Source organism: Protobothrops mucrosquamatus, unplaced genomic scaffold (genome assembly GCF_001527695.2).
Source record: "Protobothrops mucrosquamatus isolate PMUCROS unplaced genomic scaffold, P.Mucros_1.0 scaffold569, whole genome shotgun sequence".
Classification (NCBI taxonomy): domain Eukaryota; kingdom Metazoa; phylum Chordata; class Lepidosauria; order Squamata; family Viperidae; genus Protobothrops; species Protobothrops mucrosquamatus.
This window is the reverse complement of record NW_015386871.1, coordinates 987,124-1,013,530: the sequence shown is the minus strand read 5'-3', so window position 1 is coordinate 1,013,530 and position 26,407 is coordinate 987,124. Positions and strand designations below refer to the sequence as shown.

At 37.4% G+C, this 26,407-nt stretch overlaps 1 protein-coding gene and 1 long non-coding RNA gene across 2 annotated transcripts in view; both read right to left on the bottom strand.

Moving 5' to 3' along the window:
* Positions 1–1,029: 1,029 nt before the first annotated feature.
* The window catches only part of CARD10 (caspase recruitment domain family member 10), a 55,647-nt gene continuing 30,269 nt past the window's right edge, over positions 1,030–26,407 (bottom strand). The window contains exons 14-21 of the mRNA XM_029284399.1: positions 26,237–26,360; positions 25,776–26,016; positions 22,482–22,539; positions 11,542–11,623; positions 9,778–9,930; positions 8,047–8,168; positions 6,682–6,797; positions 1,030–1,828 (exon numbers count right to left, since the gene is read on the bottom strand). Of these exons, the coding sequence (XP_029140232.1) occupies positions 1,621–1,828; positions 6,682–6,797; positions 8,047–8,168; positions 9,778–9,930; positions 11,542–11,623; positions 22,482–22,539; positions 25,776–26,016; positions 26,237–26,360 (1,104 nt within the window). The 3' untranslated portion in view covers positions 1,030–1,620. The remainder of the gene's footprint in view (positions 1,829–6,681; positions 6,798–8,046; positions 8,169–9,777; positions 9,931–11,541; positions 11,624–22,481; positions 22,540–25,775; positions 26,017–26,236; positions 26,361–26,407) is intronic.
* Positions 17,327–20,926, bottom strand: LOC107288638. Its single transcript, XR_001548910.1, has 3 exons — positions 20,907–20,926; positions 17,593–17,716; positions 17,327–17,368 (listed from the first exon to the last, which is right to left on the bottom strand). It is a non-coding gene; the product is annotated as an uncharacterized LOC107288638 (long non-coding RNA).

Genomic DNA, 26,407 nt, shown 5'->3' with positions numbered 1-26,407 from the left:
GGAAGAGTTAAGAATCGTCGAGAACATGGAAATTGAAAAGAAAATTTGGGAGAGTTAGAGTAGAAGCCTATAGGACCAACACAAAGGACTAAGACTATGCACAGTTCTTTGAAGGGGTGTTTCACTTTAACAGAGATCAGCAAAGCAGCTATAAGCCCCACTGGTTAACCAGACTAGGAAATCAACTCCACAGGAAGATTAAAACAATTTTATTGAGACTGACTATTATAACAGATTCTTGTAAATCTGATTGTGCTGTCTTCTGATAGAATTAGGCCTGAGTTGCTTCTGAATGTTTCTGCAGCCCATTTGCCTAACAATACCTGCATATTTCCATCAAGGTCATCTTGATCATCTTCTTTATGCTTTGCAGCACCCCTTTGAAATATTCTCTGAAGCAGTTTTAATCAGTGGAACAGTCACTTTGATTCACTAGGCAATAGTGCCTTCATTCACAAGGCATATCAGCCAAAGAAAGCAGGTCAGCTCTGCCTCAACTGTTCATCAAGGTGGACCAATATACCTCTGCAAACATCCATGTCACAATCTACTGTACAAGAGATTTTGCTACCTGAGGTAAAGCAACAAATAATCTTTTGATCTCCCTAAATAAAGATTTATTAATAGCCAAGACCTAGACATTCAGGATTAGTTGTTTTTTATTTCTTAAAAGTTTGGGGAAGAAAAATTCAAGCTCATCCCTTGAGGGCAAAAGTAAAACAATGAATTGAAGACTTCAATTTTATATATAGGTTTTTAGAATTCCATGATTATCTTAAACCAGTTCTTTGGAAAGGTAACCCCACTCTGCCTAATGGTAGAATCAGCCCTGCTAATCACACAATAATCTAGGAAGTAGTGACAAGTCTAAGTTCCCATGCTAAGGCAAGCTTCCTGAACTGGCTCTACTGCCAGTGACTTCATTGACATACCCAAATGGTTTTCTTGGGAACAATACAGTATAGAAGTGGTTTGTCATACCATCTTTCAGGATTTAAAAAAAAAAATTAAATTCCCAGAGGAGCCTGTAGCCCCAGGATTTTCTGGTGCTCTTTCATCTATCCCTGCTTAGATATTCAGGTTTAGCTAGTATCAACTACATGTTGAATCAATGCAAGAATCAAAATACAATTATATATTAATTTGCATGTCTTCATATTTTTAAAAATGGTTCTCCAATTTAATTATCTAACAAATCTATATACAAAACTAAATGTAATCCACATGTAAATATATTATGGAGAAAGACTTGCAAAAATAAGTCTAACAAGAACATACATAGAAAATGTTTACATATATGTTTGTAAAGAATGTTAAAATTATCAATTGATGAAGTGGATAAAATTAATTACAGTTAAAAAGTATGACACTACGCAAAACCAAAATCAAGTTTTAGCCATAGTTTTCTTTTATTTATATTCATTCATTCATTACCTCCCAATTTTTTGGCTTAAGAAAAAAAAAGAAATGACCTTGATCATGAACATGCCAGATATACCAAACGTCTACTTTATATGGGATAAATGACAAATATAAGGCAATGTTGGTGGGTTGTAGAGCCTATGCCTCTGTCCTGCAGAGGCCATTCTTCTGCACAAATGAATCCACCAGTATCATCTATCACATATCATTCTCCTCAATCCACACCATCCTGGTTTGTTCCTGGAAGATGTGGGCCCGTACCACCTTTACCAGGTCCTCTGAACTGCTCCAGGACTGAGGATCTACCCATACCCACAAACAGGGTAAGGTATGGAGAACCCATTCATCTCTTTGACATTTCTTCAGCACCTCAGATTCTCGCTGCCCCGGCTTCCCTAATAGGCTCCTAGAAAGAACACAGAAGAGAAATACACCATTAATCATGTACCTTTTCAGAGACTGATGACATATTTGTTGATGGAGGCTTAGTAAAGCATATTTTAAGTCTAATGTTCTAATCCCAAGAATGGATGGTGTGATGGAATGTCCAATACATCCCAGGAAAGTAAAGGAGAAAACAGAGCTTTTAAAGAAGTGATGCCTTAGGCGAGGGCTTTTCAACCTTTTCACCCATTGTACCACTTTTAGGATATGGCAATATCTGAGTACCACCAGTCGCCTAGCAAGGTGTCAAAAACTTGATGACCCAAAAAAAAAAAAGGGAAAAAAGTGATAAAGTACAGATAGTCCTCAACTTACAACAGTTCGCTTAGTGACTATTCGAAGTTACAATGGCACTAAAAAAAGTGCCCCCCAAGCCACAGCCAAGCAAGACACCTGCCTGCCCACCTGGCGGTGCTCTTCCTCCTGTCCGAGGTTTTCATTGTTGTGAGCATTTCTGTTGAGGATTGGCAGCGGAGGTGGGATGGGGGGTGTTTGGTTTTTATTCCCCCCATCTGCTGGGTGGTTGTAGCAGGTTTTGGTCACTTCACATGACCCTGGGACACTGTGACCATCATAAATATGAATCAGTTGCCAAGCATCTGAATGTAAATCACAAGACCCTGGAGATGCTGCAACATTCCAGCTGATCGGCACTTCTTCTGGGCTCAACAGAAGTGCCAGGATCAGTGCTGCTTTCCAGCTGATTGGTGCTTCTTCAGGGCTCAGCAGAAGCACCAGGATCAGCCCCGAGCTCCAGCTGGAGCCTGGCGCTGATCCTGGTGCTTCCACTGAGCCCTGACAGCGCTGAAGAAGCACTGATCAGCTGGAAAGTGGCACTGATCCTGGTGCTTTCGCTGAGCCCTGACAGCCTGCAGCTCCAGCCATCTCTCACTCAGGCTTGTGCGGTGCTGCCACTGGTTCAGCCCATTCCCCTCCCCCGCTACCACTTTTCTAAGATGGTCGCGTACCACCTGCCAGGTGCCAATGTACCACAGGTGATACCATACCACTGGTTGAAAAGCCCTGCCTTAGGCCAGGAGAAGGGGGAAGCAGGAAAAGGACATTCAGAACAACTCCACCTTAATTACATTAGTTAACAGTTGAAGGGGAGAATTGCTTTGACAGGCTTTCAGGATTATATTGCATTGCTCTAATAGCAATAAAAAATCTTTCCAGAAATCCCAGTAATTCTTGTTTGCTAAGTTTGCAATCCTTGCACTGCTTAACAGATGGGCCACCATACAAATTCTTTGGCTGCTGTTAGCACCAATCATTATATTAGTGCAGTATTACAAATTATAATAATCTCATTATTCAACAATAATAGCTGAGACCAGACAGAAGCTTTGACAAGTCAAGTACTGAAAAATCCAGAGTGTATATTTTTTACTATTAATGAAACCGGGTCATTCATAATATATTTGGGGAGGTGCTTGGCTAAATAGAATATATGCCCCCATGCAAGTGTGTTTAACTTTTGGGGAAATGCTAGTTGATGTTGCCAATACTAAGCAAGATGGATCAGTAGTCTAATTTAAAATAAAAATAATTTTTATTTCTTATGTATTTTTTTTAACATAGAGATTAAAACATTTCCACATAATTGATATACAGAAAGAATTACAGGGAGAACTGGCAACAGGGGAGGGATATTCATATAAAGTCAATATTAATACATTCAGAGCTCTAGCTAAGCCAACTGTTTCTTAGTGCTCTTTGATGAAACTGTAAATAGATGATAGCAAATGCATATTGTTGAGATGGTAATTTCTGGACAAAACAAGCAAGGGGAGTCATATACTATCCAAGGAAATTTAGCTGCTCTTACTCATTGGCTAGATTCATTCTTCATGCTAACTTATCAATTGCTTAACCACAATTTCTTGATTAAGCTACATTTCTGGATTTACACTCATTAAACCAAAACCTCCAAGCGAAGTGCTTTTGTAGGCATTTTGTGCTGAACACAGAAATCAGAAGGTATTTTTCCTTGTCAGAAATATTTGGTTCACAGCTGTACGAATCCACGTTCCTGCCATCACAACACACATTGAAAATTCAACCTGTTGGCAGTAAGCTGCCTGAACATCTGAAAGTGTGTTGCTTGGTGAATCAGTCTAGACACTGTTTGTACATTTTCGTACATTTCATGCATATTATACTCTTTTCATTCATGCATAAAATGCCATAATGCCATTTGCTATTTAAAGGACCTTTCCACATTAGTCCATGAAATTGAAGATTTACTATATTATAGACTGTAAATGCCAGAGTCAATCCCTTTCAATCAGAATAGAGAAGAGAGGGACCTTTCAGGTCTTCTAGTCCAGCCCCCTGTTCAAGCAGGAGACCCTATACCATTTCAGACAAGTGACTGTCCAGTCTCTTAAAAACCTCCAGTGATGAAGCACCCAAAATTTCCGATGGCAAGCTGTTCCACTGGTTAATTGTCCTCACTATTAGAAGGTTTCTCCTTAATTCCAAGTTGCTTCTCTCCTTGATTAGTTGCCATCCATTGTTTCTTGTCCTGCCCTCTCTGGTGCTTTGGAAAATAAACTGATCCCCTCCTCTTTGTGGCATCCTCTCAAATACTGGAATACTGCTATCATGTCATCCCTAGTCCTTCTTTTCTCTAGACTAGCCAAACCTAAATCTTGCAACCGTTTTTCATATGTTTTAGTCTTCAGGCCTTTAATAATCTTAGTGCTCTTCTTTGTACTTTTTCCAAAGTCTCAACATCTTTTTTTGTAATGTGGTGACCAAAACTGGATACAGTATTCCAGATGTGGCCTAAGGCTTTATAAAGCGGTACTAATATTTCATGTGATTTTGAGTCTATGACTCTATTTATACAACCAAGGATTGTATTAGCTTTTTTTGGCTGCTGCCGTACACCGCTGGCTCATATTTAAGTGATTGGCCACTAGGACTCCAAGGTCCCCCCCATAGTTACTGTTTTTGAGCCAGGTTTTGCCTAATTTGTACTTGTACCTTTGGTTTTTCTTGCCTAAGTGTAAAACCTTGCTTTTCTCCACATTAAATTTCATATTGTTTGGTTAGAGCTCATTGTTCAAGTCTGTCAAGATCTTTTTAGATCCTGAGCCTGTCTTCTGGGGTGTTGGCTATTCTTGCCAACTTAGTGTCATCTGCAAATTTGATGAGATCTCCTTCTATTCCCTCATCTAAGTCATGTATGAAGATATTGAAGAGTACTGGGCCTAAGACGGACCTTGTGGTACCCCACTGCTTACTTCCCCCCATGTAGATGTAGTACCATTGAAGACGACTCGTTGAGTATGGTTTGTCAGCCAGTTACAAATCCATCTGGTGATGATGTTGTCTATCCCACACTTTTCTAGCTTACCAAGAAGTAGGTTGTGGTCTACTTTGTCGAATGTCTTGAAGTCTAAGTATACTATGTCCACAGCATTTCGCTGGTCTATTAATTTAGTCACTTTGTCAAAGAATGAAATAAGATTGGTTTGGCATTATCTGTTTTTAATAAAACTATACTGGCTTTTATTTTTATTTGTTTCTAGATGTTCACAGATCTGTTTGTTTTTTTATCTTTGTTTTGTGTTGCAAGTCTTTGTTCATTCTGAGCCTTTGCTTTCCTGACTTCATCTTTACAGATTCAGGCAATCTGCTAATACTGTGCCTTAGTTATGTGTCCCTCTTTCCATTTTTTGTACCTGTCCTTTTGTCTTTCCATTTATCAGAGAGATCTTTGTGCAACCATGCTGGTTTCTTCTTGGATTTTTTCTTTTTCTTTTTCAGTGGTATTGTGCTAGACTGGGCTTTTGTGATCATATTTTTCAGAGGTTCCCACACTTCTTGAGTTGTTTTCCTTTTAGGATTTTCATCCATGGAATTTTTCTTAGGCTCCTGAGTTTGTTAAAATCAGAACTTTTAGAGTTTAAGACACTGGCTGGATTATGTTATATTGCCTGTATTCACATTATATTGAATTCCAATATGACGTGGTCACTCTCGCCCAAAGTTCTGGCAACTTCAACTCCCTCTATCACTTCTTCTCTACTAGTAAGTCTATGATAGGTAGTCAGTTCAGCAGTATTTTTTTTTGTTCCCTTTAATTGTGTCCAGTTCTTGGAGACTGCCCTGACGTTTTCTTGGTTTTTCAGAAGCGGTTTGCCATTGCTTCCTTCCTAGGGCTAAGAGTAGGTGACAGATCTAGAACTCATCTTCTGCTGATTTCTAGCCTGATGCCCTAACCAGTACATCACTGAATATCCTGAGAACTGTTTCTTTTCTGATCACTTCCAAATGTACTGGCTGCAGAACATGGAAGATCTCTTTGAATACGTAGGGTTGAAAACTAGCATGGTATCAGTGTGCTATATTTTTAATTCATCATATTCATTGAGAACTTCTTTATCTTCAACCAATACAACAATCATCCAAATAAGTCCTATAAATTAGTCAAGATGGGATTGGGGAGGGGAGAGAATATTGATCTAAAACTAATAGAGTTTTGATGATGTACAACATATTGATTGATATTTGGAGGTAATCAGAAAGGGGTATTATTTATTTATGTGGTAGAATGAATTTGGCATGCAGATTTTTTTTCCTAGCATCCATCTAACATTCATCCTTTGTTCCAAAATCTTCTTAATGGATCTTATGGTATTAGTAAAAACAAAGTAGCTCCTGTAAGATTAAATTCTGCCCATTCATCCTATGATTCTTGTTTCATAGCAGTTTCTCTTCCAGTCCATATCTCTTCCTTATATTTGAGAAGACAGTAGTTCTTTCCACCCACATTCCAGTTCTGAGAAGGGCTTTTATTCATACCTGATTCCTTTGATCTTTTTCTCAGTGACTTTAACATAGATAATGATGGGGTATATTTCACTTTTAATTAGGTCCTTTACCAGCTGGACCTCCAGCTCCAGCAGACAGTGTTGGTTCTGTGAAGAAATCCAACAGGTTTAGTGATTCAGATGGAAAAGAAATAACCTATTTCTGATTAATTATACTAAATCAAATCCCATAGTATGAAACCTTATTGCTTTTCCAATAGTAATTCTATTAAAAGATGGAATTTACAACCAACTTACAAGGAAGAAAAAAGAACTGAAGGGCAGAGCAAGTTGATATAATAGACACAGTATTGTCTATTATATGTCTACATTGGATTCAGACTCTTTCAGGGACAAAGTGTCTTCTGAGTTATCTGAAGACTAAATATTCCCACAGATATATATGTCCCATGAGCTCAGAAAAGGTCAGAGAATGTAAGAAAAAATTAACCAGATGAAATTATGATCTGAACAGTGCTGGTTCTCACACACAAATCAGTAATCAGGCACAACTTAAAAGGAATTCATTGAACTTCTGCAAAGTGGTTGCCCACATTCTTATGCTTTTTATTTAATTCCATGTATCAGCCACTCAATAGGAGGATTTTAAGCAGGATAAATGTTCTCAATTGTCATCCAGAAGTCTGAGATAGCTTCATCCTAATAAATTTGGCTTGCTCTCAGAACCATAAGATCCCTGTCACAAATAGTTACCAATCCTTTTATGTGTTACCTTCATTCAATTTTATTGACTGAATGCTGTAAGGCTGTCCAAGACCGGACCACATTTCTCTCCTATTCACACAGGGAAAAAATCCTCTTGGTTTTCTCTATTCTGGTAAGCTTATACTAATCTTCCTTAACTGGCATCCTTCTGATGGCTGGTGGATTATGTGAACTGTCATCAGATCTGAAAAGCATACTTTGGGAAGGCTGCTTTATACTTTGCGTTGTTTATTTCGCTGATCTTGCATTTTTAATCTACCAGAGAAGGGCCTATGGGCCATCAGTCTCTTCATTACATTAAATTTGCAACATAGACATTATGCCTCCAGCTCTACAGATTTTTTAATAGCACTTAGCACAAGCAGTATTATAGCAAAAAGTGGCCCATTTGTTCAATTTATGTAGTTCCCACACTAAAGCAAGCCCATAGAAGACATCAAGCTTGTGGTCCAAGTGCTGCACTGGTTCTAATGCATAAAGGCATGGGTGCGGGAGAAGTCATTCTCTCTCAAATCATCCTACCCCACAGGTTTGTTGTTCTGGATGGGAGGTGTGTACATTACCTTGAGTTCCGTAACAAAGGGTGGATGTAAATCTAACAAATAAATGGAGCTGGGCTCCATTTTCTTACCTTTTTAATAGCTTCCTGGATCATGTGGATCATCCCACAGTCCCTCTGACTCTGAGAGAGCCTCTCAGCATTAACAACATTCTTGGAAGAAGCACAGAATGCTCTTTGTTTTGCAAGGTTATCTATGAAAGGAGGCAACAACAAAAGATGGATAGTAAAACATATGGATGGGGGAAAAGAGCTAAGAAGCATGTGTTGAATGCCACAAAAAAGCTTCCAAATTATAAGCTAAGACAGTCAGCCTCAATCCTCCTATGCATCTTTAATCAGAATAAACCCCACTGAATTTAATAGTATTTATTTTCCATTAAGTATTCAGAGGATTAAAACCTAATCCTGCAGTCTGGAGTGGAGTCTGTAGAACACTAGGACTAAGTAAGGATAAAAAAGATGGGTTTAGCCCAAAGACATTTTATTGTCTTGAAACAAAAGGCAAAATGGCATCTTCCCACACAAGGTCAATTGGACACATATTAAAATATGCAATGCAGATGATGGGATAATATCCCATCATGCAACGCACAAAACATTCCTCTAAGAAAACAGGGGGATTCAGAAGAAATAGTGAAGGGAGTGGCATTGTTACCATTACCTTTCCTCTGACTGCAAAGAAATAAACTGCAGATTAGTTTATTATTCAGTACTTTACTTTTTCTCTCAAAGGATGACTCCCTTTATTCTCCCACATTGTGATCAGGCAAAGAAAAAAGTTTGTGTTGAGAGTGACAGCAAAAAAGATTGCAGCAGTAGAAGAAAGCTGTTAGAAAGACCAGAATTAATAGAACACAAAGTAGTCTAGAAAAAGAATTTCTACTACATTGTAATTTCCAATATTTTTTGTAAGATCTATGAAGAGAAAGCCATTTTTTCTTCAAGACCTATCCAGGGATCCTGCTCTCAGAAGGAGTTTCCTATTGTACACACAGTCTGAATATTATCTCAATTGTTCCCTGATGGATTTCAACCTGCCATGCAAATAATTGTAGCATTAGCAGAATAGAGCTCTCAGGACAGAACATTTTTTGCTGCAATCTTGCAGGGCATTCAGATGGGCTGGTTTGGGTTTTATTTTCTGTAGATGAATGCAGTAGCTCAGAATTCAATTTTTCTGACCCAGATTGTTAACTTTTTTCACTGTGGAAACAGCAAGCACCGGCTGAAATACAAAAGGCCTCCTTTGAAGGTTTGTTCTGCTTCTCTTCAAGATGCAGAATGGGGAGACACTCTCAGAAAGAAAGGAACTGCTTAGGTGCTTCCTGATAAGAAAGGAAGGTTACACAGAGCCCTTGACTTACAACAGTTTGCTTAGTGACTGTTTGAAGTTACAACAGCACTGAAAACAGTGACTTATGACCGTTTTTCACACTTATGGCCATTGCAGCACCCCCCATGGTCCCATGATCAAAATTCAGATGCTTGGCAACTGACTCCTATTTGTGATGGTCCCGGGGTCACTTTTTGCAGCCTTCTGACAAGCAAAGTCAATGGGCAAGCCAGATTCACTTAACTGTATTATTAACTACGACAATACAGCTGTTGCCAGAAAGGATGTAAAATGGGGCAAAACTCACTTCACAAATGTCTCACTTAGCAACAGAAATTTGGGGGTCAATTGTGGTCTTAAGTTGAGGACTACCTGCATTTAACTCAGAAGTTAAATGCAGGTAGAATGCCTCTGGAATGCCTCTGAGTTAGACACCCTGATCTAGGACATTCAATATGTTAGCTTACCCGCTGGGCTAAAGCAGAAATCCTGACGTGAAGAAGGGAGATCCAGAAGATTCCTCAGGAGCAGAGGGGCTAAGCATCCAGGGGAAAGCATAACGGGGCGACGGGTCTGAACCATTATAGGATGAACCAGACTGTATGGTTTTTCAACTCCAGCTGTACGTATGTAAAAAGCAGTGAATAATGGGAGAGACTTTGCTGGTTTTGTATATGCAAGTTTAGCAAGAGAAGAACTGTGAGAGATACCATATAAGGCAGGGGTAGTCAACCTTGGCTCTTTTATGACTCGTGGACTTCAATTCCCAGAATTCCTGAGCCAGCTTAGCTGGCTCAGGAATTCTGGGAGTTGAAGTCCACGAGTCATAAAAGAGCCAAGGTTGACTACCCCTGATATAAGGAGGATTCCTAGGTTTCTAGTACAGGTAGTCCTTGACTTACAACTATTTGTTTAGTGACTATTCAAAGTTACAAAGGCACTGAAAAAAGTGGTTTTCACACTTACGGCTGTTGCAGCATTCCCATGGTCAGGTGATAAAAATTCAGATGCTTGGTCACTGGCATGTATTTATGAGAGTTGCACTGCCCAGGGATCCTGTAATCACCATTTGTAACCATCTCAGCTGGCTTCCGACAAGCAAAGTTAATGGGGGGGGAATCCAGATTCGCTTAATGACTACATGATTCACCTAACAACTGCAATGATTTGCTTAACAACTGTGGCAAAAAAAAAAAGCTTGTAAAACGGAGCAAAACTCACTTAACAACTGCTTTGCTTGCCAATGGAAATTTTGGGCTCAATTATGGTTGTAAGTCGAGGACTACCTCTAGTTGTATATCATATTTGCAAAGAAGGGGTACAGCTGTTTGGCTCGTGTATTGCGTAAATCGCTACTATCTTAATCGCTACAAATTAAATCGGCCATGTTCTGAGATTAAAAACAAATAAGCACCAAGCTGTTCTACATGCATGAAGGAGTGTGTCATACCATGAAGCAAACATCTGCACTCTGGTAACCTCTAGATATATTGAAGTACACATCTATCATGCCCAGGGAGCAGGTCGAGAGTAACAAGATTGTCAGAACAGTATATTTGGAAGGCACCAGATCTGAGAAGGCTCTGAATATGTGCATGCATATAAAGACAATGCAAATTGTTGCTCTGAGGAGTAGTGTGTTGCAGGAAAGAACCTAAACTCTCAATTACATATAGTAATATATGTTTCCATTATTATCTCCACATGCATGAACATTCACGGATTTAACACACTGGATTTAACAACCAGTCATTTCTGATAGTCATTAGGAGAAAGAATTCTTCATCAACTGAGCTATAATGGCTCTGAAAACACTTCCCAGGAAGATTCACCTGCCCCCCAATCCTATGTCTTTCTGGTGCCTGCTGATTTTGCTTTCTATTACACCTTTAACTTATTTTAGTGTGTTTCATACAGTGCATTATTTATATGCTGATTTTAGAAGACTCCCTGGTTTTACATTTATTTGTATATGTTAATTATTTACCAAGCTTTGAATATTTTATTGTAAGCTGTCCTGACAGCATGATTCAAAGGCAGGCTAAGAATCTTAATAAAGCATCAATTTCTAATTTCTTATGAATGTGCAAAGGTATAATATCCCAACATACAGAGTACACCTCCTGGTAGGAAGAACTGTCCCTCAGAAGCTACTAATCTAAAATGGAAGTATAGCGTTAAGCTTCTTCCATCTATATGTGGACTGAGACATAAGAGAAATAACAATTCACCTGGGCAAGAGTCCAGCCAAGGGTTCTCATCCTGTTTCTTGAGTTTCACCAGGCGAAGCTGCTTCAAGGTCCGTTTCTTCAGCTAAAAAGACCAAAGGAAAGGGAGAAGAAAGGGAAAAGAGGAAACACAAGGAAGGCATTATTCAGATGCTGGCAAAAAATACACCCATATATTTATTATTGGAAGCTAAATTTTCAATATTGTCGAGATGTAGCTCACTAAGAAAGGTAGAACATATCACTAGTTTAAGGTAGAAGAATCTAAAGAAAAAAATGTAAATCTCTCAGGGAGATGGGGAGTTAAGAAATAAAAAATATTGAATGGAAGATAATCATATCAGGACAATCATGGGGAATTGGAATAATAGGGAGACGATCTAATGAATACAAAAAAATGGCAACTAAATGGTCTTATTTCAAATAATATATATAATAATAGAGGGAGATCTATTTGATGATTTAAAAGCACTGACATGGTAGACTAGTTGGCAAAGGAAGAAAGCTAGAATAAAGCTGAAGAAAATTGGGTTTTGATTTATTAGAGGAGATTTCATATTACTAATTAGAGGGTTAAAGGGAGAAGTTGAAATAAGGGGAATTTTGGTCATTAAATTTAAAATATTTGGAAATTAGTTGAAAATAAGGATTCTATTTGTTTAATATTTAAAAATTAGATCCAAAAGAAAAAAATATATGAATATGTTTATTGATTAACCCAGACAATATATATAATGGTTTTGATTTATTAAAGGGGATACTGTATTATTAATTAGATGATTTAATATGGTGGGAAATAGATAACTTTTAGGAAATAGAACAAGACTATACTCAAATAGATAAGATGTGTATTTTGAATATTAGAATCTGTTATGAATTGAGATAAGGGAAACTTTGGTTACCTAAAACCTGGACATTATAAATATCAGATGTTAAATTTGAATATTGATGGGAAACTAAAAATTGGGAAAAATCAATAACAGGACATTGATTTGTCTATAAAGATTGAATGTAAAAGTAATTAAGATATGTATAAGCTAAAAATTTATTGATAAATATAATAATGATGTTTTTACTTAGTTGATATAATAAGAACTGTACTAGCTTAAATATGAGATAGTAGATATTAAGGGAAAAAGAGAGGAAATCTTTGATGTTGTAACTTGAGATTTGTACTAAAGATTTTTGTATGTTTTTGAACTATTGATTAACCCAGCCACCATGTTGCTTTTTAAATACCTAAATGTAAAATTAGAAAATTAATAAAATATTTTTTTAAAAAAGAAATACAAAATAGAAATAAATAAAATAGAAAAAATGAATTTGTTTTCAGCTCCAGAAAGAAAATACACCATAGAGATAGCTACTGTACAGGGTTCTTACCCTCTTGATAAAATATTTTTGCTTTACCAATGTGGTAGGAAATCAGCTATCCAGTTCCTTACTCCTCAATTTTAGTATTTAACACAGATAACTAATTCTACCTAATTCTAAAAAGAGCCAAGGTGGCACAGTGGTTAGAATGCAGTATCACACACTAATTCTGCTGACAGCCAGCAGTTCAATTCTCACCAGCTCAAGGTTGACTCAGCCTTCTAGCCTAGGCCAGTAAAATGAGGACCCAGATTGTTGGGGGCAATACGCTGACTCTGTAAACTGCTTAGAGGAGGCTGTATAGCACTGTGAAGCGGTATATAAATCTAAGTGCTATTGCCATTGCTAATTGGCCCTTGCACCAGGCCGATTATGAAAATAAGTTTATTTCTGTAGGATAAAGACAAAGTTACAGTTTTGACTGAGATTTCATTTGTTATGATGTAATAGATAACATGCAGGACTTAGAGTAAAGAAAATGGGTTCAAATCACCCACAGTTAAATAGTTTCTTGGATGAGCTTGTGCCATTCAATCTTTATCTCAGTTTAGCCAATCTCACAGAGTAGAATAAATTTAGATAATCACATTTATGCCAGTTTGAGACCCTTAGATGAAAGAACAGATTCAATTATGGCTAAGAACAGTAAGACTTTGTGCTCTAATAATATGATGTAATAATAAGAAAAAAGTCCTTCTGAACTTGTATAAAACACTCTTCTCTCACTGTTCAGTATTCAAGCTACATTTATCTGGGTTAGTGGAAAGAAGAGCAATATTTGCAGTTCACCTTTGATGCAGAATATAGATGAGTAAAATTAACCTTCTTCACCTTGGTGGCCTCCAGATATGTTGGATGGCAATTCCAATCAATGATGAACTATTAGTTCTTTCTAGGTAACCCATCCATTGTCCCCAGTCTCTCACTTCCAGCTCACCTTATTCCTGCAGCTTTTCTGCCACATTGCTATCTGTATCTTCAAGAGCTGGTAAGCCCTGAAAGAATGACATCAGTTGAAAATCAGACCCTTGGCAGCCTAAAATGAAACAAAACAAATGCCAAATACTCTCTAGAGGTATCCCAAGACATACTAATGTCCAAAAATTATCATTTTTATAATCATTTGGTGAGTAAAAGCCATAACTATAGCTCTCCATTTTATATAACAGTAGAACAAGAGGTTGATACTAACTTCAACTCCCATTTCTCATAATGATGAACTAGTTCCTATTATACCTTCTGAGGAAATGCCTCTTAATAAAGACTGAGCTATCTTGTGTCTTCCATGTAATAGTATTCCACAACAGAACACCTTAAATTTTCATTTTCAAAACATAAGCATTAACTTATATAGGAGACAACAAAATAGTTTACTCGGCCCTCCCCTCCATTCTTAAGATGCTGCCATGCATGTCACAGAGCTGGAAGTCCTGGTCTTTTGCCAGCCTTTATCCTTTGTCCTTTAGATCACAATAGAAACCATTGAGAATCATGACTGCTTCCATTTGCATAGATCTGCCCTTCAGGTGAAAAGCTGCATTTTATGTTTTCCCATAATACAATGTAAGACTGCATTAAGATAAAGAGACAAAATCCCAAATGGGATTGGAGTAAGACAGTTACCAACAAAAGGCATCTGACAGCAATTCCAGCTTGTATTTACACCACAGAAGGATGAAATCTGCTGGCAAACTGCCATTTTATCTCTGCCGTGACAGAATGGGAAGTATGACAGGACCACTACGATTTCTTCCCACCAAATGACTACCATAGTAAGAAAATCACCACATTAATCCCAGAGTAAATATGAGTTAGATAAGATAAGATAAGATAGATAAGATAAGATAAGATAAGATAAGATAAGATAAGATAAGATAAGATAAGATAAGATAAGATAAGATAAGATAAGATAATCTTTATTGTCATTTTTGTATTGTGGGCACAACGGCACACATCAAAAATGAAATTTAATTGCATTAGCTGCCTAATCCAGGTATGCTCACCCTAATATACCATAATTTCCTCTCACAGGGATCGCAGAACAAAGTAGTCACAGAATTTATGTTAATCTGGATTCCACTCAGATGTATGAACTGATGAAGTTCCTTTCTATTTATTTATTTTTGTGTTTAAAAGATTTATATGGCTGCCCATTTTATGGCACACAACTCTGGCCATGATAAAAACACAAGTAAGAAAACCAATGCAAAAGAAAAAAAGGGGAGGAGGGGAAATCAAAAAAAGCCAGGATCCCAAGCCAAAACTTCATCTCTTCAATCTCTTCATCTCTTCAATCTCTTCAATTCCCAGGCTACAGCCTTAAGGTCCCAGCACCTGGGGGGGAAAGCCAGATATCCACACAGAAGGCTAAGAGGATGAGGGCTTGCTAGATCTCAAGGGAAAAGATGTTCCATAGCACAGGGGACTGCCATAGAAAAGACACACTTCCCAGGATCCACTAGATGGAAACATTTGAAGGAAGGACCTGGAGCATGCCTACTCTACCCAATCTAGCAGAATCAGCGATCTCACAGGTAACTTGGCTCTATGCTGTGTAGGACTTTAAAGGTGATAACCAGCAGCTTGAAATTGTACCCAGAAAGAAACAAGCCAGTGCAGCTTGTACAACAATGTTATAAGGTGGGTAAAACCAAGAGGCACACAGAACTGTGTGAGCTGTTCTTTTGGATAGATTGTAACTCCTGGATAGATTTCAAGGGGCAGCCTCATATATTGTATATTACAATAGTCCATCTGGGAAGTGACCAAGGCATGAATAAACTTCTTAGTGCTGCCATTGAACATGCATATTACTGAGAATTCTGAGAATAGGAGAACTTATAGCCCCCTATTTTGCTGGTGAGGCATCATATGATTCTTGAGCCAGCTTCAGGAAACTTCAGATTATAGACCAAATCAATTCACTGTTAAATTAAATATATATAAAAGAATGTATAATTAAAATAATAACTCTAAAGAAAATATTTTTTTCCAAAAGGGTATATACGGTATATGAAAACTCAGCATGTTTAAAGAAATGCCATTTCAAAAAACACAGTGCCTGCCATCTGCATTGAGAATTAACTCTGCTAAGCTCAACTCAGAAATCTGCTGCCAATGCACAGGTTTTTTTTTAAAACTTATTTTATAGTAGGTAATAGATTATTAAATCAATGGTTTCTTTAATAAAATGCTTCCTCAATCTGATAAACTGAATGTCTATCTATCTATCTATCTATCTATCTTTCTTTCTTTCTTTCTTTCTTTCTTTCTATCTTTCTTTCTTTCTTTCTTTCTTTCTTTTCTTTCTTTATCTATCATTTCCATCAGCAAGCTGTATACAGCAGAATATGTAATCCAACGTACCTGGAAGGTATTAGGTTAGAAGTGTTAAACTTACTTTTTTAATAAAAAAAAATATTAATTTATATTTGCTTCAATCATCTTTACCCAGTTCTCATTTCTTTCTCCAAAGATATATTGGTGGAAATCTCAAAACAAAGATTTTGATCATGAAAATTCCTATGGATATTTCTGACTCACTGGCATTTGAACATGGGACTGGCAAATTAAAATCTCTCCACTGAGCACTCCACTCACTCCAGATTGCCGGTTCCGGCTCTGTCTACATGTATTTATTCACACATATCAGCCCAGTCTTCTCTAAAATTCTGATAGCAAGAAAGTAAAAGCACAATACTTAATAAAATTGTTAATCCTGAAAACCCAAGTGCATCTAAAGTTATTCTAATAATACTATTGAAATAGTACAAAATATTTTAAAAACTTTTAAAAATAACATTTTTTAGAACTGATGAGAAATCCAGCAGCCTAGAATTTAACAACATTTAGTAGGCAAAATGTATCTTAAGATCGTCATTCATTCATTCATTCTCCAAATTTTTGAATTTTGTAAATCAAAATCCATTACAATAAGTACAAAATTATATAATTTTGTTATATAAAGAATATAAAGCTGGCTTAAAGGTTCTATTAAAATATTGCATGCTCTGATTTCGAGTCATGTGCACATTTGCTTCTTTCTTTCTTTACATAACTGGGGATATTGGGCTAGAATTTGCATTCATCGCACATCTTCAATGACTGAGCTACGATCAGTTGAAGAAAATGGACTGGTCTACTTTTTTCCCCTTTTGAGGCACAGAAGAGTAATTCTAACACATGAGCAAGGGGTGCACGTCCCAGGATGATTACCTGTTGTAGTTGGGTACTGTGCCCTTGTCCAAGTCTCGAAGTGTGAAGGGGTCCACACGAGCACAATACCATTCCAACTGCCCCTTATACAAGGTATCGGTAACATGAAGGATCTCTCGACACTTCACACATAGAGCATAAGGGTTTGAAAGTTCCAAGAGGCTCAGGTTAGTACGCACATAAAATGAGTCACCAAGAATTTTCTTTCTTGAATCAAATGCTTCTTTGAGAGGCTGATAACCTAATAAAGAGAGTTCAGAAAAGGAAAGAGTTTTAAAGGGTCCATATAGACCAGCAGCTTACCAGACAATCAGCTGCTCTTTAGAGATGAAAAATAAATGGTCAGGTATTCATTTCTATATATTTTAATATGGTCAGCACAGATGCAGAATATATTCAACTTTGGTGTCCAAATGAATTAAAGATAAATGAACACACCGTGACACCTTCTGCTTAGCTACTTACCTCTCACATCATGTGAGAATAGAAGAGCAGATGGGTCCTTCCAGTACAACAAGCTTAAGTGAGCAACCTCCAGTGTGCAGTTCTCCAAAGATAGCCCTTCTCCATTTAGCTGTGCCTCCCTAAGCTGAGAGGGAGGGAGGGAGGGAGGGAGGGAGAGGGAGAGGGAGAGGGAGAGGGAGAGGGAGAGGGAGAGAGAGAGAGAGAGAGAGAGAGAGAGAGAGAGAGAGAGAGAGAGAGAGAGAGAGAGAGAGAGATTAGCTTCAGAATAACATTTATAACTGTAACCTGCACAAGAAATCAAAAGATGATTGATGAATGCAAGCTGGATAGGAGGTTTCCTTAACAGATCTTTGAAACAAGCTGTTTCTGGGTCCTTAGATCTTCCTTTAAACAAAGAATGGAAGTCTTGTAAGCTCTTAAAATAAATAACACCTCCCATAAAGATTCCCAAACAGGCTACAGGCTTTTGTTTACTGGTGGATGCCTGCCCCATGCTTGGTTATTTCTGACCAACGGCATCATTTGAGAAAGCTACATACAGGAGAAACTTGTGTATGCAGGCTACATTAGCAGCAGTTTTATTTATGGCCCAAAGGCCCAAAATGTTTTAAAAAACGTTTTTAAAACATTTTGGCTGTAAATAAAATTGATGAACAGCAGTGACTAAGTCAGACACAAGGAATAATCTAACATCATAAACAATTCCACTTTTATTATTCTCCTATTGTGATGGAATATCTAACAGACCTTGGAAATATGGAAGAGAAAGAAAGACCATTACAGGAGAAAGATTAAAGATTAAAAAAAGAACAGCAGGGCTGTTAATGATTTAGGGGAAGGGGAAATGTAAGAAAAAGACCCGGAGTAACTCCATCTTAATTATGGTAGGTATTAATTGAGCTGAAGAATTGTTTTGGCAGGTTTTCAAGATTCTGCTACATTATCCTATTAGAACTAAAGTTTGTTCCAGAAATCCAAGCAATTATTTTTTTTCTGAATCTGTCTCTCTCAAAGGGCTTGACACCTCAAGAGGCACCATCAGGGCATTCTGTTGGAGCAACGATCTAAGACTTTGCTCAACAGAAGGCACTCAAATATAGTAGAATTGAATTGCTGTATTTCTAAACAAATGAAATAATATGTATTACCATCCTAAGGGAGAGAGAGGGGGAGATAATTTAGTTCAAAATCAAAAATTACTAACTGCACTTGTGTTCCTCAAGCTAGTATAACATACGCTGAAAATCAATCAGTTGCTGAGAAATATTTAATCAGATACTCGATGAGAAGGCCAATCAGTAAGAAACATAAGCAATTCCATCATGTTTGGTATAGTCCAATGACCAGAATCAAAAGATAGAAATTGGAAAGGAACTTAGAGAAGTTTCTTTTCCAGCATTCTCTTTTCATTGTGGGGATAAAAATGTATAATCTATCAGACAGGATTTTGTGTGTTTTGCTGTTTTAGAAACATAACAATAGTTGTGTTGGATAGACCAAAAGTGTAACATTTAAATTTTGAAACAGTCAAATAGATGATGTTGTGGAATCAATAAGCTTATGATAGTGATTTGTTCAATTCAATGCTGCTTTAAAGTACTAAGGATTTATGCCTCTAAGTTATAGAATGCTGGAATAGTGTGCTGGTTTCCAAAGTAATCACTAGACTGAAGTTGCTAGCTATCATAGAATAGTGTGAATATGCCTGGTGTAAAATGGATCTGTTGTACTTATAACATAGTGCCCAAAATGTGTTCTTATCATTAGTAAGGAAAGCTACATGTGACATAGATAAGGCTGGTAAGTTACTCTAAATCAGGGGTCCCTAGCACCTGGTCCATGGACCGGCACCAGTCTGCGGCATGCCAGCAACCAGTCTGTGCAAACAAGCGAAGCCCTATCTGAGGGATGCAGGCGGCATGCAAAATCATGCTCCCTCAGGTCCGTGGAAAAAACCTTTCTCCACGGAACCAGTCCTTGATGCCCCAAAGGTTGGGAGGCCACTACTATAAATTTTCTCTATATTACTAAATAATATTCAGTAAAAGCCTCAATTAACCAAATCTATAATGGACAATGGAGGCCACTATCTTTGGACAATTTTGCAATAACCACAGTAATGAAAGACTATGAATTAGAATATAAGAAAAATAAGCACTAAAATTTATATCAGAAAGTACGAATTGGTTTCATCTACAGTAGGTTGCTATATCAGGAGCTTGGAGTCCATAGATTGCTGACAATTGTAATGAATTATGTTAATGGGAGAAAAGTGGAAGAAACAGACTTTGGTAGAAATCATGCAATATTCTTAATGAATGTGATGCAGGATAAAAATTACTGTTAGGTTATCTGAATGGATAGATGAGAGCAAGAGGAAAGAATACAGAAAAAGAGACTGGATCTTCAGGAAATTGAAAATTAAATAAGAATGGTGACTGTATGCTGAGCACCTGCTCAGAAAAAGGTGTGCTTCAAAAATGTGATTGAAACATAAGTCTCTTCATGCACATGTACCAAAGGTATTAATACAAATCTAAATTCATGATTAATTTGACCTTTTTTTCATGAGAATTAATGAAGGATATAAGAGTGATGAAAGACTCTGAATATGGGACAGATTTTTTTATTTTATTTTTTTGCTGTCAAGAATAAATCTTGAGAGTAAAATTGTCATGGAATAAAAAAGAAAGACATAAAAGATATGTCTGCAGGAAAAGAAAGTATGAGCCCTATATGAATAAGTATTAGACGATAGATTAATCTTCCAAAAGAATGAATGGAAAGTAGATGTAAGTTAAGAGGATATGGAAGATGCCTGGAACAGAGAATTGTGTTATTGAGGACCACAAAAGTAGATACAGATATATTAATGGGGAGTTTAAAATGGATGCCTGGTTATTATTATAAAGTGAAAGAGTTTGTGGATGCGGGGGGAAAAATCCATATAAGAAAATGATTGCTGCAGCAAAAATAAGAATAACAGTATTTATGGCAAATAATGTAATAAAAGAGAAGGAATAGTTATGAAAAAAACACAGAGCAATTTTGATGGAGATTTTTTTTAAAAAAGTTCTGGAATTGGGCAAAAATTCAAGACAAGGAGCCTCACTGGTGAATGAAATTAAAAATAAAATGATTTGAGATTAACTGAAAAGGTTAACTGAAAGGGAATGTCAGAAAGAGTGCTTTAAAGTTGTGTATGGGTATGTCAGATATATGTTGAGAAGTAGAACTGAAGTTAGTGCTTCTCTCTTTCTTATCCAACTTTTCCTTCATAGAAATTAGCCGTAATTCCGGAGTTCTATTCATACTTCTAGGAGCCGACATCCCTCTTGGAGTCCTGCCTTTTCAGCTTCTGAGCCTGGTTTCACCCACTGGACATAAATCCCGGTTCTGTTTCCTCCAAGGATGGAAATATCTCCAGTCAGTCCCCTGCTCTGGAGTGCTGGAACACTCAGGGGACTTGTACTGGACAAATGCACCATAACCGATCTAAAAGGGAAAGGAAACAATGAGAGGGATTTATATTCTGGTCTCTGCATAAATGGAGAGATGGATATGGGTTCTGTTTTACAAGAACAATATAAGGCACGTCCAGTAAAATGTTCTAGCTAGATTTTCTACAACTACTGCAGAGTTTTCATCTGAAGAGCCGTACAATAACTAAATTCATGACACTGCTAGAGATTCTGGTCCTAGGGAGGCAAGATATTTTTATGGTGCAGCCTAAGGACACATGAATCACAAACTTAATTTTTTTGTCTTGATACAATAGTATCTTTTTTCATAGATCTACCAAATCTCAGGTGCCAGCAAGTTCCCAGCACCTTGGGCAACAGCCTCCGTTTCTTGTGCAAGAAAAAATATTGCCAGATTTTAAGCTGGAACTTTTCCAGCTTTTCACAACCTGATAATAGATGTAACAGATCACTATTCTCATCACACACACACCCAGGTACCAGGCCTATTGGAGAATATGAGAGTTGCAGTGCTCATGTTAGACTGCATTTGGAAGAAGCTAGGTTAATAAAGGCTATATGTTACCTGACAACAAGGTTTGCTTTGTTTTGTTGCAATTATTTGGATCTAATATAATTTGCATTGGGGGGGGGGGAGCTGTATTTTCTTTCTTTTTTAATGTGATCTGCCCTGGAGAAGTATATTGCAGAGGAGTAAGAAAATATCTGAAAATATGAGAGGTGATTGCAAATCTGGATTCCATTTCCTTAAAAGAAAAAAGACTGTATTCTAATAGTAGGAAGAGCCATTCTCATGATATAGCAGCTTCCCTAGTTGGTGGCTGCTGATCTGAACCGTCAAGGAAGTAGAAGGTGATAGTGCCTCTAGGCTGCAGCATCAGGGGGCTGAGATTTGAACTTTGATGGTAGAGGACAATCTTATTTTCTATGACACTTGTGTTGATAAAGCTGTCTCTANTTTCCAACAAGCGGGCCTGGCCTAGGGAGGATTTTAAATTGGGTTTCTTAGAAATTTTAATTACCACAACTCTAAAACATTGGTTTTAATTTGGTTTTATTCGGTGGGGTTTGTGGGTTTGTTTTTGTTTTAAAAAATGTTGTGAGCCGCCCTGAGTCCTTCGGGAGAAGGGCGGGATACAAATTGAATAAAATGAAATAAAATGAAATGAAACTTGTATAAAACACTCTTCTCTCACTGTTCAGTATTCAAGCTACATTTATCTGGGTTAGTGGAAAGAAGAGCAATATTTGCAGTTCACCTTTGATGCAGAATATAGATGAGTAAAATTAACCTTCTTCACCTTGGTGGCTTCCAGATATGTTGGATGGCAATTCCAATCAATGATGAACTATTAGTTCTTTCTAGGTAACCCATCCATTCTCCCCAGTCTCTCACTTCCAGCTCACCTTATTCCTGCAGCTTTTCTGCCACATTGCTATCTGTATCTTCAAGAGCTGGTAAGCCCTGAAAGAATGACATCAGTTGAAAATCAGACCCTTGGCAGCCTAAAATGAAACAAAACAAATGCCAAATACTCTCTAGAGGTATCCCAAGACATACTAATGTCAAAAAATTATCATTTTTATAATCATTTGGTGAGTAAAAGCCATAACTATAGCTCTCCATTTTATATAACAGTAGAACAGGAGGTTGATACTAACTTCAACTCCCGTTTCTCATAATGATGAACTAGTTCCTATTATACCTTCTGAGGAAATGCCTCTTAATAAAGACTGAGCTATCTTGTGTCTTCCATGTAATAGTATTCCACAACAGAACACCTTAAATTTTCATTTTCAAAACATAAGCATTAACTTATATAGGAGACAGCAAAATAGTTTACTCGGCCCTCCCCTCCATTCTTAAGATGCTGCCATGCATGTCACAGAGCTGGAAGTCCTGGTCTTTTGCCAGCCTTTATCCTTTGTCCTTTAGATCACAATAGAAACCATTGAGAATCATGACTGCTTCCATTTGCATAGATCTGCCCTTCAGGTGAAAAGCTGCATTTTATGTTTTCCCATAATACAATGTAAGACTGCATTAAGATAAAGAGACAAAATCCCAAATGGGATTGGAGTAAGACAGTCACCAACAAAAGGCATGTGACAGCAATTCCAGCTTGTATTTACACCACAGAAGGATGAAATCTGCTGGCAAACTGCCATTTTATCTCTGCCGTGACAGAATGGGAAGTATGACAGGACCACTACGATTTCTTCCCACCAAATGACTACCATAGTAAGAAAATCACCACATTAATCCCAGAGTAAATATGAGTTACATAAGATAAGATAACCTTTATTGTCATTTTTGTATTGTGGGCACAACGGCACACATCAAAAATGAAATTTAATTGCATTAGCTGCCTAATCCAGGTATGCTTACCCTAATATACCATGTTTTCCTCTCACAGGGATCGCAGAACAAAGTAGTCACAGAATTTATGTTAATCTGGATTCCACTCAGATGTATGAACTGATGAAGTTCCTTTCTATTTATTTATTTTTGTGTTTAAAAGATTTATATGGCTGCCCATTTTGTGGCACACAACTCTGGCCATGATAAAAACACAAGTAAGAAAACCAATGCAAAAGAAAAAAAGGGGAGGAGGGGAAATCAAGAAAAGCCAGGATCCCAAGCCAAAACTCTTTCACTTCATCTCTTCAATTCCCAGGCTACAACCTTAAGGTCCCAGCACCTGGGGAGAAAAGCCAGATATCCACACAGAAGGCTAAGAGGATGAGGGCTTGCAAGATCTCAAGGGAAAAGATGTTCCATAGCACAGGGGACTGCCATAGAAAAGACACATTTCCCAGGATCCACTAGATGGAAACATTTGAAGGAAGGACCTGGAGCATGCCTACTCTACCCAATCTAGCAGAATCGGCGATCTCACAGGTAACTTGGCTCTATGCTGTGTAGGACTTTAAAGGTGATAACCAGCAGCTTGAAATTGTACCCAGAAAGAAACAAGCCAGTGCAGTTTGTACAACAATGTTATAAGGTGGGTAAAACCAAGAGGCACACAGAACTGTGTGAGCTGTTCTTTTGGATAGATTGTAACTCCTGGATAGATTTCAAGGGGCAGCCTCATATATTGTATATTACAATAGTCCATCTGGGAAGTGACCAAGGCATGAATAAACTTCTTAGTGCTGCCATTGAACATGCATATTACTGAGAATTCTGAGAATGAACTTTACAAATCCAGACAATAGGAGAACTTATAGCCCCCTATTTTGCTGGTGAGGCATCATATGATTCTTGAGCCAGCTTCAGGAAACTTCAGATTATAGACCAAATCAATTCACTGTCAAATTAAATATGCATAAAAGAATGTATAATTAAAATAATAACTCTAAAGAATTTTTTTTTTCAAAAGGGTATATATATGAGAACTCAGCATGTTTAAAGAAATGCCATTTCAAAAAACACAGTGCCTGCCATCTGCATTGAGAATTAACTCTGCTAAGCTCAACTCAGAAATCTGCTGCCAATGCATAGGGTTTTTTTAAAACTTATTTTGTAGTAGGTAATAGATTATTAAATCAATGGTTTCTTTAATAAAATGGTTGCTCAATCTGATAAATTGGATGTTTATCTATCTATCTATCTATCTATCTATCTATCTATCTATCTTTTTTCTTTCTTTCTTTCTCTATCATTTCCATCAGCAAGCTGTATACAACAGAATATGTAATCCAACGTACCTGGAAGGTATTAGGTTAGAAGTGTTAAACTTACTTTTTTATATAAAAAATATTAATTTATATTTGCTTCAATCATCTTTACCCAGTTCTCATTTCTTTCTCCAAAGATATATCGGTGGAAATCTCAAAACAAAGATATTGATCATGAAAATTCCTATGGATATTTCTGACTCACTGGCATTTGAACATGGGACTGGCAAATTAAAATCTCTCCACTGAGCACCCCACTTACTCCAGATTGCCAGTTCCAGCTCTGTCTACATGTATTTATTCATACATATCAGCCCAGTCTTCTCTAAAATTCTGATAGCAAGAAAGTAAAAGCACAATACTTAATAAAATTGTTAATCCTGAAAACCTAAGTGCATCTAAAGTTATTCTAATAATACTATTGAAATAGTACAAATTATTTTAAAAACTTTTAAAAATAACATTTTTTAGAACTGATGAGAAATCCAGCAGCCTAGAGTTTAACAACATTTAGTAGGCAAAATGTATCTTAAGATCATCATTCATTCATTCATTCATTCTCCAAATTTTTGAATTTTGTAAATCAAAGGCACAGGACCTTTTGTAAATTAAACTGGGCTAGCAGAATCTCCTTTCCCCAACAAAAACTTGCTTTCCTACAAACTTTGCATCTACAATACCCACATATCATAGCGGTGCTTTGCTTTGTAGGTTACCACAATATTTCCATTACAATAAGTACAAAATTATATAATTTTGTTATATAAAGAATATAAAGCTGGCTTAAAGGTTCTATTAAAATATTGCATGCTCTGATTTCGAGTCATGTGCACATTTGCTTCTTTCTTTCTTTACATAACTGGGGATATTGGGCTAGAATTTGCATTCATCACACATCTTCAATGACTGAGCTACGATCAGTTGAAGAAAATGGACTGGTCTACTTTTTTCCCCTTTTGAGGCACAGAAGAGTAATTCTAACACATGAACAAGGGGTGCACGTCCCAGGATGATTACCTGTTGTAGTTGGGTACTGTGCCCTTGTCCAAGTCTCGAAGTGTGAAGGGGTCCACACGAGCACAATACCATTCCAACTGCCCCTTATACAAGGTATCGGTAACATGAAGGATCTCTCGACACTTCACACATAGAGCATAAGGGTTTGAAAGCTCCAAGAGGCTCAGGTTAGTACGCACATAAAATGAGTCACCAAGAATTTTCTTTCTTGAATCAAATGCTTCTTTGAGAGGCTGATAACCTAATAAAGAGAGTTCAGAAAAGGAAAGAGTTTTAAAGGGTCCATATAGACCAGCAGCTTACCAATCAGCTGCTCTTTGGAGATGAAAAATAAATGGTCAGGTATTCATTTCTATATATTTTAATATGGTCAGCACAGATGCAGAATATATTCAACTTTGGTGTCCAAATGAATTAAAGATAAATGAACACACCATGACACCTTCTGCTTAGCTACTTACCTCTCACATCATGTGAGAATAGAAGAGCAGATGGGTCCTTCCAGTACAACAAGCTTAAGTGAGCAACCTCCAGTGTGCAGTTCTCCAAAGATAGCCCTTCTCCATTTAGCTGTGCCTCCCTAAGCTGGGAGGGAGGGAGGGAGAGAGAGAGAGAGAGAGGGAGAGGGAGAG